At 44.3% G+C, this 15,983-nt stretch overlaps 1 protein-coding gene across 1 annotated transcript in view; it reads right to left on the reverse strand.

The window, feature by feature from the left end:
* Positions 1–2,042: 2,042 nt before the first annotated feature.
* Positions 2,043–15,983, reverse strand: part of LOC111981481 (rap guanine nucleotide exchange factor-like 1) — a 40,478-nt gene continuing 26,537 nt past the window's right edge. Inside the window, 16 exon segments of the mRNA XM_070449176.1 lie at positions 2,043–4,226; positions 6,965–7,019; positions 7,164–7,228; positions 11,070–11,157; positions 11,381–11,431; positions 11,737–11,827; positions 12,050–12,228; positions 12,384–12,506; positions 12,727–12,824; positions 13,226–13,393; positions 13,704–13,819; positions 14,393–14,411; positions 14,414–14,462; positions 14,464–14,490; positions 15,097–15,143; positions 15,146–15,246. Coding sequence (XP_070305277.1) covers positions 4,102–4,226; positions 6,965–7,019; positions 7,164–7,228; positions 11,070–11,157; positions 11,381–11,431; positions 11,737–11,827; positions 12,050–12,228; positions 12,384–12,506; positions 12,727–12,824; positions 13,226–13,393; positions 13,704–13,819; positions 14,393–14,411; positions 14,414–14,462; positions 14,464–14,490; positions 15,097–15,143; positions 15,146–15,246 — 1,402 coding nt within the window. The 3' untranslated portion in view covers positions 2,043–4,101.

Consider the following 15,983-nt stretch of genomic DNA (forward strand, 5'->3'; position numbering starts at 1 on the left):
CTCCTCTGAACAGTTGTTGAGATGTGTCTGTGACTTGAACTCTGGAAAGCATTTATTTGGGCTGCAATGAGGTGCAGTTAACTCTAATGAACTTATCCTCTGCAGCAGAGGTAACTCTGGGTTTTCCTTTCCTGTGGCGGTCCTCATGAGAACCAGTTTCATCATAGCGCTTGATGGTTTTTTTCGACTGCACTTGAAGAAACTTTCAAAGTTCTTAAAATTCTGCATTGACTGATCTTCATGTCTTAATGATGGACTGTTGTTTCTCTTTGCTTATTTGAGCTGTTCTTGCCATAATATGGACTTGGGTCTTTTACCAAATATGACTATATTCTATATACCACCCCTACCTTGTCACAACACAACTGATTGGCTCAAATGCATTAAGGAAAGAAATTCCACAAATCACATTTTAACAAGGCACACCTGTTATTTGAAATGCATTGCAGGAAACTACCTCATGAAGCTGGTTGAGAGAATGCCAAGAGTGTGCAAAGCTGTCATCAAGGCAAAGGGTGGCTACTTGGAAAAATCTAAAATAAAATATATTTTGATTTAACACTTTTTTGGTTACTACATGACTCCATATGTGTTATTTCATAGTTTTGATGTCTTCACTAATATTCTACAATGAAGAAAATAGTAAAAATAAAGGAAAACACTGGAATGTATAGGTGTGTCCAAAATGTTGACTGGTACTGTACATAACTTTAACCATTGTGTAAGAAATTCTCAAATTGATGTTCCAGGCATTTATAAATAAATTCCAGTCATACATTATCAAAAGCCTTTTCAAAGTCAGCTATGAATACCGGGGCCTGGTTTCCCAGATGTTGCATAGTGTTCTGTTGTGTCCAGTGCTTATATTATCTCCAATCTATCGTCCATGTAAAAAACCTGTCTAATTAGGATTAATTATATGCACTATGCATTTTGCCAGAATTTTTGCATCATAACACTGAAGTGTAAGGGGCCTCTGATTTTTTCAATGGACTGCATCTTTATTTTTACCACTAGGGTCATGTTTCAGTAGTAATGAAATCAGACTACCTTGTTAAGTATCTGATAACCACTCCTGTAAAAACGGTAGATTAAAACATACTAATAACGGTCCTCTGAGTACATAAAAAAAGGTTTGGTATATCTGAACTGCTATCCCATCCATCCCTGGAGTTTTCCCGGACTTAAAGGCTTTAATTGCATCAAGAAGTTCCTCCTCTATAATTTGGCCTTCACATGAGTCTTTCTGTACAGATGTTAATTTTACATTATTAATAGAAGAACATCCATACAATATTAAAGCTGATCCACCACCCCCCAAAAAAATTTTTTTAATAATCTTTGGTTAGTGGAGATGGAAGAGACTGAAATGAAAACATATGCTTAAAGTACTTTGCTTCCTCTTTCAAAAAATATGGTTTGGTGAATCATGACTGACCATAATTTTTAACAAGTTTCATTKAATTATTTTTGGTAGCATTTCAACTATGTTGAAGATTAAAAAATWATTTGGTAMRTTTTTCCCTATATTCTATCCAGTTCACTTTATTTTTTATAATATATTACACTTGATCTTTCTTGAATAAGTTTGTCCATTTCTTTTAGTTTGTCCTCTAACTTATTCTGTGCTTCTATGGTAGAGTTTCTATTGCTATCTATCTGTACTGTTTGTCCTATTTCCTTTGTTAATATTAACTCTTTTGACCTAAATTGCTTTTGTTTTAAAGATTAGTATTGAATTTCCTCCAAAAGGCACATTTAAAAGTGTCCCATTCAATAAGGCTGGCCTTGTTAAAAGTTAATATGTGGAAATTCTTTCCTTCTTCATGCGTTTCAGACAATCGGTTGTGTTGTGACAAGGTAGGGGTGGGATATAGAAGATAGCCCTATTTGATAAAATACCAAGTCCATATTATGGCAACAACAGCTCAATCATTCTATGTGTGGCCGCTCTGTGAGCCAATACTGTATGTTAAGTGAAAATTGAGAAAGAGGCAGTAGCCAAGGTTAAAATGACAGAATAACCCAACAGCACACAGGTGTCATCAGAAGAGGCTTTATTTAGGTGCGTAGTATCCGAGACCAGAGTGAAGGGCCTCCCCATGGTAAAAAGAGCAGATCGACTCCCAAACCCTCAGCCCCTACCTCCTAAACAAGTGATCGGTGTAAGCAATATAGTGATACTTCCATCTAGCCCATCACAATGGGCAAAGTTTAGGTCTTACTACATTACCACCTATCCAAACCTCCCAGACCTACACATTGCCTAGGGGTTAAGGGTTGATTTGACACAACTGCTCGGATATAACCTTGGACTACGTCTAATGACACATCTGAGTTTCGGGAGAGATGACTGTAAACACTGACTTCTGTACAAAAACAAACCCCCACGCGAGTCAAGATCCCTCACCCCAGGCCTCCCAGTCGCTTAAGAAAAAAAAAAAAAAAACTGAAGAAATATGCTGTACAATTCATCTCGACTACAGTAGCAGACTCCATTTCAGTCTCCATTTACACCCGTTCTCAGATTTACAAAACAAATAAAATAATCTCCTTGCATCTTACATAAAATAGAGTCTCCATATTATTTAGCTATTTACACATAGAATATTTACATTACAGCTTTATCGTACAGGCATTGCCAGGCAGCCCTCCGCGAAGGTCGCGACCCAGGGGTCCTGAGAGAGTTGCAGGCAAACAAGTGGTGTCAACGTCACTGGGTCCAGTTGTTCAACTCCATATACTTTCTATGAGAAAATTCATCAATCAGCRTATTAGAAACTATGGTGCAGTACAACTGGCCATGATGATGGTACCATGCCTATAGAATAAAACGGGCCTTGGTTCTTTTGTTGAGAGTTCTGCGACAATGGCTTTGTTAAATTGCGATAAAAATGATATTGAACTGAACTATACTGAACATTTTATACAATCACAAACAATTCTCATGCTGAAAATGTGCCCTGAGGTCGGGCAAAAGTGCTTTGTTGTTACAAATTTTGTTGGCCTCCCATCATCTGTACATAAAGAAGGGTTTGTCTTGTGATGGTGAACCTGCGGCCTCAGTCTGAACCCCCCAAAAGGGTGGAACAACTGACTCAACAACTGACTCAACCAATGAGAGAGATCTTTGACGTGGGGAGCCAATAAGCCTGCAGCACATCATGGGGTTCAGAGACTTTTCATTCCACCATCACCCGAAATACCACGTCTTCTTGTGACACGGTGGAAGCTTTTGTTCAGAGGTATAAACTCTGGGTTTATTTTAGCCCAGAAGTACTAGTAGGAACTAGCATAGGAGTATATCTTCTACTTTCCAACTGTCGCTGACTCGTTGAGGGCTGCCACTGAGCTGTTGGTGGTAAGTGCCCATGTTGGCTGGAGGGGAGGGGTCAAGAGTTAGGTTAGAGGTCACGGAGTTAGATTGTCTCACATCTGAGTACTTCACAAAGAAAAGGTGGGACAACAGTAGGAATACAGTCTGTCTTGGGGTCAAATGTCAAAGAGACTTCAGTTCAACTGGTCTAGTAAAACAAAGCCGGCCTTTCCCCATTTGGGCTAACCATCCTGGTTTGGGTAAGTTCAGAAAAGTTCAGTTGGGGAAGGGGGTTTGGTGGCAGTGCAAACTGGACAGGCTTCACTTGGACGTGAAAGCAGAAGCATGACTTGGTGTTGGGGAAACAAAAACAAATCAAACAAAAGCTTACTATTCATTTATCCTCATTTTCTGTACAAAATGGCTGTCCAATCTGCTAGTCGAGTCAGTCCTGAAACCTCGTGCCCTCCTCACACAACATGCTCACAAAGTCACACGCACAAGGCTTCAAAGAAAAGAGTTCCAGTCATTTTTCTCAGCCGTTTCCAGCMGTCTGAGTATTGTACACAAAATCTGCAGTGGCTCGTGACAAGCAGACCGGGAAGGAGGCTGGAGGAATCCAGGAAAACAACCAGCATAGGAAGGTTACAAAAATGGCTAGCTGATTCAGCCAATCAGGGTTGAGACCATTGAGGGCAGAGTTGCAATGGAGAAGGGGGGTAAGGTGGGTATGGGGGCAATCTCTCCCTCTTTCTCGTCCCTCTCCCACTCATTCGCACTTTCTCTCACATGTCTTTGGGCTCYAGCTTGCAGGACATTTCAAAGAGCAGGTTCTGATTGTCGATGACCTGCAGCTGGCGAATGTAGGCCTTGGTCTGGAGGTGAGAGGGGGAAGGCTCTGCATCCAGAGCTACGAAAGAGAAAGAGGTCGGTTCATTAGTTAAACATACCCCCAACAAAATAATTTATGCAGTAATCATATTCACCCCCTAGATCAGGGTCCCCCGGGTCAAATTTGGCATGCAGGTGGCTTTATTTGTACCTCCAATTTCTTAGCACAAATATATAGGTTGGAGCTGATTTCCTGGTGTTTTTAGACACACACACACACACACACACACACACACACACACACACACACACACACACACACACACACACACACACACACACACACACACACACGTCTAAAAACACTAGGAAATCAGCTCCAAGTTATTTTAATTTAAGCAACCCTTTCGCAAGTATTCCCACTCATAATAGAGGCACGTGATTGTATTCAAATCAAGGTAAGGTTTTAGTCAAACATATATGTTTAAGATTCTTGAGGTCAATTTGCAGTCTACATATTATTTGTAATTATATTCCATCCCCCGACCACCCGCTCAATAAAAAAAAAATGAGGCCCAAGGCTGAATCTAGTTGATGATCCCTGCGCTAGATGGTAGTGTTAAACCCACAGAGAAGCTGCTGTGGCATGCAATGTCCTAATCTCACCACCGGATGGCGGCAGAAAGCCCTACTATTTCCACTTGACCTAACAAGAGGATAGCAGCAGCATCTGCTCACGACGAGCCCACACAACGCAGCAGGCGTTGGTTTGATTCAAACTGGTTTGATTCAGTTCTAACCAACAGCAAAACACTTTTTGTCAGGCAGGCTAACAATAGCCACAATTTGTCCTTTCCCATTCTGGGCGCAGAAAATCCTCCTTGGATGCGCCGTTATCCTCCTCTGTGCCACCATCACAACAGCAGCAGCAATCTATAGGATTAGATGGCCATTTACTCCAGAGCCCAAAGGGCCATTTTGAAGCCATTTCCTTTGGGGGGGTTTTCAATGGGTTTGTGAATGTGGTGTATGCCTGAATGTAGCCAATAGCTGTCGAAGAACACAAGGTTAAACGTATCCCTGTGTGCTCTATCTCGCTAAGCAGAAGTAACCTATGCGTAATGGAATCAGATGACCATTGGCAAAAGTCACTCAGCTGGACAGAGGGAGAGAGAAAAAGAAAGGAGAGATGGGGAGAAAGAGAGGGATAGAAATGACGGGGTAATTCAAAAGAGCGACCCCTGGGTCACTCAACGAAGCACTCCATACAGTCCATTAGGGTACAGTGGTAATCTCAGACAATGTACCGCCACTAAGCCCTCTAGGATTTACGCATCTAAGCACAGATTCATTATAGCACTGTGTACAATATAATACAGCCCTAAAAAGGGTTTGAGCACTTCCTGTAACTGGTCTGAGTATCCTGAATGAAGGCTATGGAATATTTCAGAGTGAAAATAAACCCCATTTTGAGAAACCCAAAGTGAAAATAAACTCTATTTTGCTGCTTTCAGGTAGAAGCTATTCAACTTCAGGTTCTACACGCCACAGTTACGTCAAGTCTTGTTTGTGTTCTTTACGTCACAAAGGAGCTTAAACCTTGGAAGCCAGGTGAATGAACGTGTCCTCTAATAGACAGAAGTTGTAACTAGATCTAAAGTAAAATACAACAACAAAAACATTAACCCAGCCCTGACTTAGGTTCTGGTCTCATGTTTCGGGTTTCAAATGTCACGTACACTAGTACAGTGAAATGCCTTTCTTGCAAGCTCCAAACCCAACAATGCTTGAATCAATATCAATGTAGCTGTAAAAATAACATACGGTACAGTACCTTGTGTTATTTTAGTGGCGTTTAACATTGTGTGGCGTTTGTCATTAGCCAGTGCACTCTGTCAGTAGTGTTATCATGAGGAACATTCCGATTATTATTTTTTTTTTAATATCTAGATTAGCATCTTTCTACATATAATATGCGTGTACAAGTGAAGAATCTTCAGCGGGTATAAACCTCTATGTGTTGTCTTGTATGTAGATAGGCCAAGTTGTTCATGTGCTGAGAAACCTCTCTTTGTGCCCCATGTCAATAAATATACAGAAATAAGAGGGCGGAGGTGACCAATGTTCTACTGGGTTACTGAGTGTCTTTGCGTAGGGTCTTATATTATGTCAGCAATCTCTTGTGTGCGTCGATTGTGTAACAGCGCTAGCTGGAGTTGTGCGAAACATCAATGGTCTTAGCGTGGCTAACAGTGCCGTGCTTTACTCAAACTAATGAGCGTAAGGCACGGATTGCTAAATGCTTCTGAGTAGTGCACTAGCACGATACAAATTAATTACACTGACTCTTGGGGATGCTGCCTCTAAAAATAGTGGACCGGTCTGTGAGTTAAGTTACGTAAGGCTAGACTACGCGATACCGACATTATCGAGTGTTTAGCATGTCATGCCACGTGATAATAATGATATTGAACATTTAACACGCTAGGTTGTGCGATAACCATATCAGTGTTTTGAGCTGCACTCTGTGTGGTGATAATGTTAATGGGTGTTTATGCACACTAGGCTATGTAATGGATGATAATGTTCAAGTGTTTACCTCAACATAATGGCGTGGTTAGCACGCACGGCGGTTTGTCAGACAGTAATATCATTATGTGTTGAGAATGCCTGTGTGTGTGGCGGTGGTAGTGAATGGCGGTTGTGTGATTGAACGGCCCTGAGGGCTGTGCTGTTCTAAACAGATGGTAGGGTGGAGCTCGGCTCCTTCAAGACTATTCTTAACAGACAGGTGTGCCTGTGGCCATTAGTGCTTACCTAGTTGAGAGCTCCTGTATCGTCTGATGCTCCTCACCATCTCTGCAACTTTATGCTGGAGGAGGAGAGGAGACGCGTGTAGTTAAGACAGTACTCAGGGAAACCAGGGGTGGTTGACCAGGGAATCACGCTGATTGTGCCGAATAGAAAATACATGTATTTCGTTGGCTATTATGTCAATGGCTGAACGTACACTCACCATCTTCTCAAAATTGACAAGCTCCCCATGAAACGACTTGCAACTCTCGTGGAGGAAGGTCAGATCTGAGAGAGAAAAAAAAGAGAGAGAGAGAGAGAACGAGAGAGAGAGAAAGGTAAACACACAGTGAAGGCAGGGAACAATTATGTAATGGCTCGTCGACACTCGCCCCAGCGGCTGCCCTTGTCTACCGGTGCTTTAGCCCACAGACGGAGGAGAGGTAGGACCGAGAGAGATGAGCCAAAGAGTCAATCTGGAGGAATGTTCTGAATGCTGCTGATGGCGCTAGACCTGGGGAGGGAGGGAGGGTGCGTGGCGGAGGGAGGGAGGGAGGTGAGGCGATACGCTAATGTGACTTTTTTCACCCCTGGACTAAAGATGCTATGAGCGGAGCTTTATGAGCTGCACACTGGACAGCAGGCACACCTTCTCTTCCAAACCGACACACATATACAAAACACACACACAGAGCAGATGCACTTTGCTAACCAACTCTCTATCACACAAACACACAGCAAGCATATGCATATACCTCCCTCACTCCCCCACCACACACAGAGAAGTCAGATGCACCTTACTCTTCAACACACACACGCCTGCTTGAACAGTTATTTAACCACAGAGATTAACGGCTAGCATTCTGAACTAGCGAGCAGGGTACCAGGAAGCCCTCACTGAGCTGTTAGGTTACGCACAATAATACACTCCTGCTATAACATAACATCCATAACATTTTGAACATACTTCACCTTGCCACCCAGGTTAGAGTGAAATATCATAGAGAAGAATGAGAGGTTGTACAAGCATTTAAAAGGTGGTACGCCTAGAATTTCGCAGAATTTCTCCCCTATGTGGAAGCTAGGTGAATTGCTACAGCAATAGGCTGCATTCAAAACCAATCTCCCCCTCTTCCCAAAGTATTTTACTTTGGTTTTGGTCCACCAGGTTCAAACAGCTGTAAAAACGATGTTTTTTATTATTGAAAAGATATTTCACAGCGATTTAGATAGTACAATGATTCCCTACAGTATCCAGTGCTTGTTTTCTCAAACTGAAATTGAGCGAACAGTGTAGAATATTAGTAACCAGGACATGACGGAGCAATTTCTACATGGCCACTTGACCTGGTTTCCACTAGACAAAACACAGCCAAAATAAGCTTTCCCATTTTGACAACAGACGCCGCTCCTGCAGGAGATATCAATAGATGAACATCACAGAAAATCACAACACTGGTGGGTAAGTTACTGTGAAACACAAATCATTCCACTATTGCTGCAGACATATTATGGACATTTTCTGATGCAGATTTTTTTTAAATCCTATGTGTTGCACCATTAAGAAACATTCAGCAATACATATAGCAATGCTTATGCAGTATGCTAAGCTGCTATCCAGCAGTTATGTGTCCTATCCATAGAGAATGATAGAGTACTCTAGTGCCCAAAAGCCTATTTTAGCATGGGCAGTGCCATTTTGTAGTCAACTGGGTGGGACTTGTTATGGTTTAAAGGGATAGTTCATGGATTGCTGTACCTTGTCCATAGACTGCTTACAGGGTAAGGAAACCAATGTGTTATTTCTTCATTTGGGTGAACTATCCCTTTAAGGGAGGATCACATACTTCTGAGGTTGAGGTCTAACCAGGTCATCAGGATGGATCAGCCAATTAATTATACTTGTGCGTAAACATTCCATAACTGCAGGTGGCAGTAAAAAGCCAACCTTGGTTTTATACCTGTTCAAACAACACACTCCAGATGGGAGTATGGACCCTTTCAGTTTGTTTACCAACTCATGAAAACAGTACAAGAAAATTGACTACAACAAAATGGAGATGGCCTCAATGGCGCTGCCTGTGCGCTCACAGACGCCATACTGGGACAGATACAAAGATGAGTCCTCTATCATTCTCTATGGTCATATTATGAAAATGTGGAAGCATCTAGCTGTGAAAGCAGTCGACCTGGTAGCCATAGATGTTGGTTTTTACAGTATGTACATTGTCTTGAACATTTGTCTTGTTTAAGTTTATGGTCCTCTGTAGCTCAGTTGGTAGAGGGTTTGATTCCCGGGACCACCCAAACGTAAAAAGTGTACGCACACAGTCGCTTTGGATAAAAGCCTTATTATTTTACATGAACATTTTAGTCATTGAGCAGACGCGCTAAATAACTACATTATATTAGAGCCTGGTATACACAGCTTTCAAATAGAAAACATTCCACACGTTTTTGGTGTCTAAGTGACATTGACAAGAGATTTTATACCCAAGGGGGAGGAGAAATGTACAAAGAGAGCGAGATAATGAGAGGGAGCGACAACGAGACAAGCACACACTAAGTGTAATATACCACCCATTAAGGAAATTGCACACACACAGTGTTATGGTGTAGAATAATGTAAGTATATATTGTATGTAGTCTATAACCAATCTATTATCACAGTGATGAATACAGCTAGCCTATAGAATAACGGCAGTGGTATTTTGTTGATCCAATTTCTGAACAGATCCAATTCTTTGTTGATCTAAAAAGAAATATGAGAATTCCCTTGAAATGATTAGATTTGAAAAAGTGAGGAATGGAGAGAGAGAGAGAAAAAGAGTTGACACTCAAAGCGGGGCACGTGGCAATGGAGGAGGGAGGTCAGGGTGGAGGGGGAGGGAGGTCATTATGGAGCTGATCACCTGTGGAGGAGGTGTGTGTTCTCAAAGCAGAGAAATGAATGCCACCTGGTTATGTTGAGACAGGATCCCATGTTGTGTTAAGAGGGTGTGAGAGCGGGAGAGAAAGGAAACGAAAGAGAGAGAAAACGTGCCTTTCTTCGATAATGAGGGACTTCTGTTAAGTCGGCGCGGTAGGTTATGAAGTGCCTCAATGCTGATGTGTGTGCCTCAAGCCTGTGTTCATGTTGCATGTGTGTGTGTGTGTGAATATGCTGGATGTCTTTGTATGTCTGGATATGTAAGTGTCTGACTGAATGTACAGCAGTCTTTATTCACTCCTCAAGAGGATGTAGAAATATGTTACATGAGGACTCCAGCATCGGCTACATCTAACATGAAACGAGTATGATCGTCACATACTTGTGTTGCCCAGCAGGGAGACGGCATGCTGAGCTTTGTGTGTGTGCAGGGTGGAGGTAGCCTGAGCACCATTCTCTTCAGCTAACATTCCAAATGACAAGGAGTGGAATGTTAGCTAACGAGACTGATACCCAGGCTAGGGTTGAGGGAGATGGAGAGATTAACTATGGGTGTTAATTAGTAAGGCGGGGCTGAAAGGCTGCCTTCTAATCAGCATTGTGTGTGTGTGTGTGTGTGTCTGAGAGATGTTATGAGCTCACATCTGGACAACATCTGGGGGGTAGAGTGAGTGTGTGTTTGAGGGGGGTTGTAGAGGTTTGTGCCCCTGTTTTCAGCACCACACACAAACAGTGTAGCGTTTCCTCAGCTGTGGTTTGTGTGCGTGTCCATGGCCAGAGAGAGACCCCGAGTAGCGGCCCGGCGTCACTTATTTAGTCTGTGGTTTGAGCCAATGGCAGCCTGTGTGGATGGGGTGTGTGTTTCAGTGTGTGTTTCGTATTTGTGAAGATTTCACTTTTTGCCGATGAACATATGCATTTGGGTAGTGGAGAGAGAGAACTACAGTGTTTGTGTGTGTTTACTTGCTGTGTATATAGTGTATGTGTGTCACAGGAGGTTGGTGGCACCTTAATTGGGGAGGACGGGCTCGTGGTACTGGCTGGAACGGAATAGGTGGAATGGTATCAAATACATTAAACACGGTTTCCATGTGGTTGATGCCATTCCATTTGATGCCATTCCATTTTAACAGACATTATTATGAGCCATCCTCCCCTTAGCAGCCTCCACTGGTGTGTGTGTGTGTATGTCTGTCTCACCTTTGAGCAGCAGTGGTGTGAAGGGGATGAGAGGGGGTCTGAGGCTGCCCATCAGGTCTCTGTACGACTTRTGGTTCCTGGATGGATCCTGAAAAACAAAAACATGTTCACTCACTCACCCTTCACTAAATGTGCCTTTATAAATGAACCCGTGGCCACATACGGATTGGGGTAAATTACTTTGAGGTCAGAAGACCCATTTTATAATTGTTGACTGACAAATGGAACTGAGCTCAACCCTGATATACAGTAAGCCCATATTATAAGGACTCCCTTAACTGTCCCCTTGGAGACCCCGAACAGCCACTCACCGCAATGCTCTCAAACTGCTGGAACTGCTTCCTGAACTTCCCAGGKAGGCCCTGCCACAAACCACAGACAAATAGTCCCCAGAGTTATAAACAAATCCCTACGCCAGAGTGTTTGCTGACGTGTCAGCCTTATGTGCATGTTGACTGTGTGTGCATGGAGGGGTGTGTATCRYAGGAAGTTGGTGGCACCTTAACTGGGAAGAACGGGCTTCTGGTAATTGCAAGAGCAGAACCAGTGGAATGGTATCAAATACATCAAACACATGGTTGCCATGTGGTTGATGCCATTCCATTTACTCCGTTCCAGGAGCCGTCCTCCCCTCAGCAGCCTCCACTGGTGTGTGTGTGTGTTTTACCTCCCAGGTGAGGCGAAGGCGGCTGACTGCAGGGTTGTCCAGCCCCAGGACCACAGCTAGGAAGGACAGCAGGTCCTGCTGCTGCTTACACCTGGAGTACATTCACACACATGTTAGATATGACTAGACAATAACACACACTTCACCATAAACTAACACCATAAAACACACTGTTAGGAATGACCAAACAACACTATTTGGCACTAATCTAAACTATTATTGTGGCCATACACACTATTAAAACATATATCATCAACACAGCACACCTAGTTGTAACATAATTCAATAGGACTGACAGACACCCGGAACTCACAGAGCTGCGATCTTGATGAACTTGCGGAGGAGCTGCACCCTCTTGGGCAGCGACTGGCACTGCAGGATCTCGGTGGCGACCCAATGCTGCACCTCGCTGCATCGCTGCAGTACCAGCTCGAGGTTGAGGGGGCGCCAGCGAGCCTGCTCGCCGTGGAACACATAGCACACAAACTCCACCTGGACATACCAATGAAGAAACGTACAATAAGTCTAGAGCATCGAAAGTGTAGGTAGACGACACACAGCATAAAAAGTTGTTATCGTTGCTAACTTCTTTTGCAATTATTTGGCAGAGGTTCTGCCCAGTACTATCAGCGCCACCAATCACGGACCTCATGCACGCAGCTGAAGAGCTCCCAGTCAAACACCACCAGCTGAGTGGCTACCTCCTCAGCACTCATGTCATGGAGTTTACTGTCGCCGGGCGACCAGTGGATCTCCTCAGGTAAGGGAAGCTAAAGAGAAACCAACATTTTTTTAGGCTTCTTACGAGAGAAGCTTTGGACTAAAACACCATTGTTTCATCTCCTTGGCATATTTTTTTTATATTGGTAACTTTATGAGAACTATAATGAATCAAATGTAAACAATGTTTAGTGCTATCCAAAATGGCCACCAGCCAGAGCTTTTCATTCCTCTCCATTGTTAAGTGATAACTCGTGCTCTAGGACTCACCAGGCTCTCCAGCTCGGAGGGCTCGCAGGCAAACAGGTGAGTGTTGACTCCCAGGGTGGTGAAGACGGCCTCGTCGCTAGGCCGGAAAGCGGCCTTCTCTGAGAACACAACAACACAGATGAGCTCACACATCAGCACACACGCAATGGATTAGTGGAGATTCCAGTGAACACATAACAAAAAGCACACAGAGACATGCCAGAACATCAACAAACTGTTTTCATCTCCATAGAGTCAAATCACTTTGGCAGCTTAGCTCCGAGCAGTGGTGGGTAGTCGTTTGTGGATTTAAATCTAAACCTCTTTGTGGATGTAAGCATCGCTGTTCAAACAATCATGTCAAAGCTTGCATTGTCTGATTGGGTGTTTTGGTTGTTGCTGTGTTTTTTGTCCTGCAGAACGCAAATCAAAAAGTAGGCATGGCGAGAAGTAATCGTAGGTTTAATGTATACAGTAGCTGTGTGTGTGTGGGCCAGTGTGTGTTTGTGTGTGGTCCTACCCCCGGCGGAGGTGACAGCCACCAGCAGCAGGTTGCCAGGTTGGGTTGGCTGGTCTTCGCTGTACTGCAGCTTCTCCCTGACCAGCGCCAGGATCTCCCCCACGCGGCACGACAGACGGCTGCGGATCGTCACGTACGAGTGGTCCGGCGTGTACACCCTGCAAAAGACTGTGGCGCGCTGCACAGTCACCACCACACACCACACACACACACACACACACCCTTTTTAACTTCACCCACATGGCTCTAGTGTGTACAACATCTGTCCATATCCTCATATCTATTGGCCTGTATCTGAAGACCTTAAAGGAAAATACCACTCAAAAAAATATTTTGCCTTTTTTATTTTTTAAATAGTCCACTGTTGATACGGTCCCAATTTTTTTGCATGTGAGAAATGACATTTTCAAGATATAGAATTTCAATACAGAAAGTGTCACAGTAGGATGCGTTTTGCATCACATCCTGTCTCACTCACTCTCATCTGATCCCCGGAAGGCCTCTCTGGGCTGCAGACAGGCGTCGATGCGGCGGAAGTGGCGGAAAAGAGGACGGCCCTGCTTCTTCCGAATCTCCTTGTCCTCCTCGGAGCTGCTTAGGAAAACACAGTAGACGGTCTGTCAGTCTATGCATCCTTCAAAGCCAGCTAGTTTGTAATTGGCTGTGATGGCTTGTGTGCCACAGTGGGATGGATCCAAAAGGTTGTATGTACCGTCGCCTGTAAGCAAGTAGATTGTAATTAATAGGGGCCAGAGTTCTTCCTTACAAGGTCAGGTAAACTCCGTAGCCCTATTTATAGGGGAAGGCACCACAATGTTACGTGCAAGAAAGCCAGTGTGAGCTAGGAGGCTATAGGAGAACCCAAGGCCATTAAGAACAACCTATTACATAATTAACAGTGATTGTGCAATAAAGGCTTTGACTAAACCAAGAGGTGCGACACAGCAACATCCAGCTGCAATGCCTTTCGCAGCCCCAGAATACCAGAAACGCTAGCAGACTGGTGATAAAGACGAGGCTGCGGGCTCGGTGTGTGTGTGTGTGGTGTGTGTGTGTGTGTGTGTGTGTGTGTGTGTGTGTGTGTGTGTGTGTGTGTGTGTGTGTGTGTGTGTGTGTGTGTGTGTGTGTGTGTGTGTGTGTGTCTGGCGGGGTGGATGTGTGACTTACGGGCATTGGAGGATCTCGTCCAGCGCTGAAGCTTTAGCACGTCTTCCACGAGCTCAGGGAACTGACTGAGTTTGTTGGACTGCACACAGATACAGCTCCTGAGGCAGAGGAGAGAATGACTTTCAGAGAGGCGAGTGCACTTTGTGGCCTCTGTCTGTGTGACCACAGCACTGTGTGGGCAGTTGCAGTTCGTCACAAAGTCTGCTGCTAGACAGACGAGAAGAAAGCCAGACAGAACACGACAGAGAGATAGGTAGACGACAGTGGAGACAGAACGGAGCGGGTTAGAGGCCAAGGGTCTGTGTGAAGAAACCGACATGAGATGTGTTTTTAATGGTGAATATAGAAGGAAGTCGAGAGGCCAAACGCCTCATTTCCCAGGTGTGTTCAGCTGAGTCATTTCCGTCACATGACCAACCTGGGCGCCTAACAGGCTGCTGCCAGAATCAACACTCCACACACAGCTCCCACCCAGGAGAACGCCCACAGACACATGCCTTGATGCCAGGCTGCTTGGATGGAAGAGCAGGTGTGTGTGTGTGTCTTGTAAAGTGTGTGTTTAACACTGACGATTGTTAGATCTCACGCCTCGTCCTGCTGGATGGCTGTTTGTGTGTGTGTATCTGTGTGTATGTCGCCACGCGTATGTGCATGTGCATTGCGTGTGTGTGTATGTATTCCATGAGTGTGTGCTGGACCAGTACCTTGGGGAAGCTGTTGGACCTCTCGCCCTCTTCCTGCAGCAGTTCTTGTATGTGTCCAGGTAACGGAAGGCAACACTCAGCACAGCCTGCTTCCTCTCTGCCCCGTCCCAGCTGGGCCAGCCCTCCCCTGCCTTCCCCTCGACACCAAATCTGAACCCAGAGTCAAGGAAAAAAACGACACAAAGACCGAGAGAATATCTACTGATGGCTGTCATTGGAGATTGATATTGAAGTTGGGAAGATATGAATCATTTGGAGAAAGCTATTTTCTACTTGTTTACTATCCACACCAAAATGATTTATATGTCATACTAGCAAAGGATACACACACACTTTGTAATTCTATCATAGTTCACAACATCGGTTACGAACATTCACGCACACACCACACTGACAGAGGCACACATTAAATTACCACTCACACAAGCAACATGCAGACGCCAAAAACACCCTGTAGAAACTCTAATAAACTCACTGAAAACACAGCCTGTAGAACCGATGGTCACCTGACACGCAGATGGAAAAACACTGTATTTCAGTGCGGTGCTCAGAGTCAAACAAGCAACTCGTAATACAGCTTAGCCAGAGCAGAGCGCTGTGTGAAGGCTCAGACACACCCATCCATTGCACCACCACACACACACACACACACACACACACACACACACACACACACACACACACACACACACACACACCACACACACACACACACACACACACACACACACACACACACACACACACAACACACACACAACACACACAACAATTTTTCCCTCCAGCTCCCAGCCACAGCAGGAGGAGAGGAGAGCATCTTAGCAAATAAAGCAGTAAAGAGTTTGAAGAGCTGCAGCACCAGAATTAGTGTGATATTGGGATATTTT

Source organism: Salvelinus sp. IW2-2015, linkage group LG20, assembly GCF_002910315.2.
Source record: "Salvelinus sp. IW2-2015 linkage group LG20, ASM291031v2, whole genome shotgun sequence".
Classification (NCBI taxonomy): domain Eukaryota; kingdom Metazoa; phylum Chordata; class Actinopteri; order Salmoniformes; family Salmonidae; genus Salvelinus; species Salvelinus sp. IW2-2015.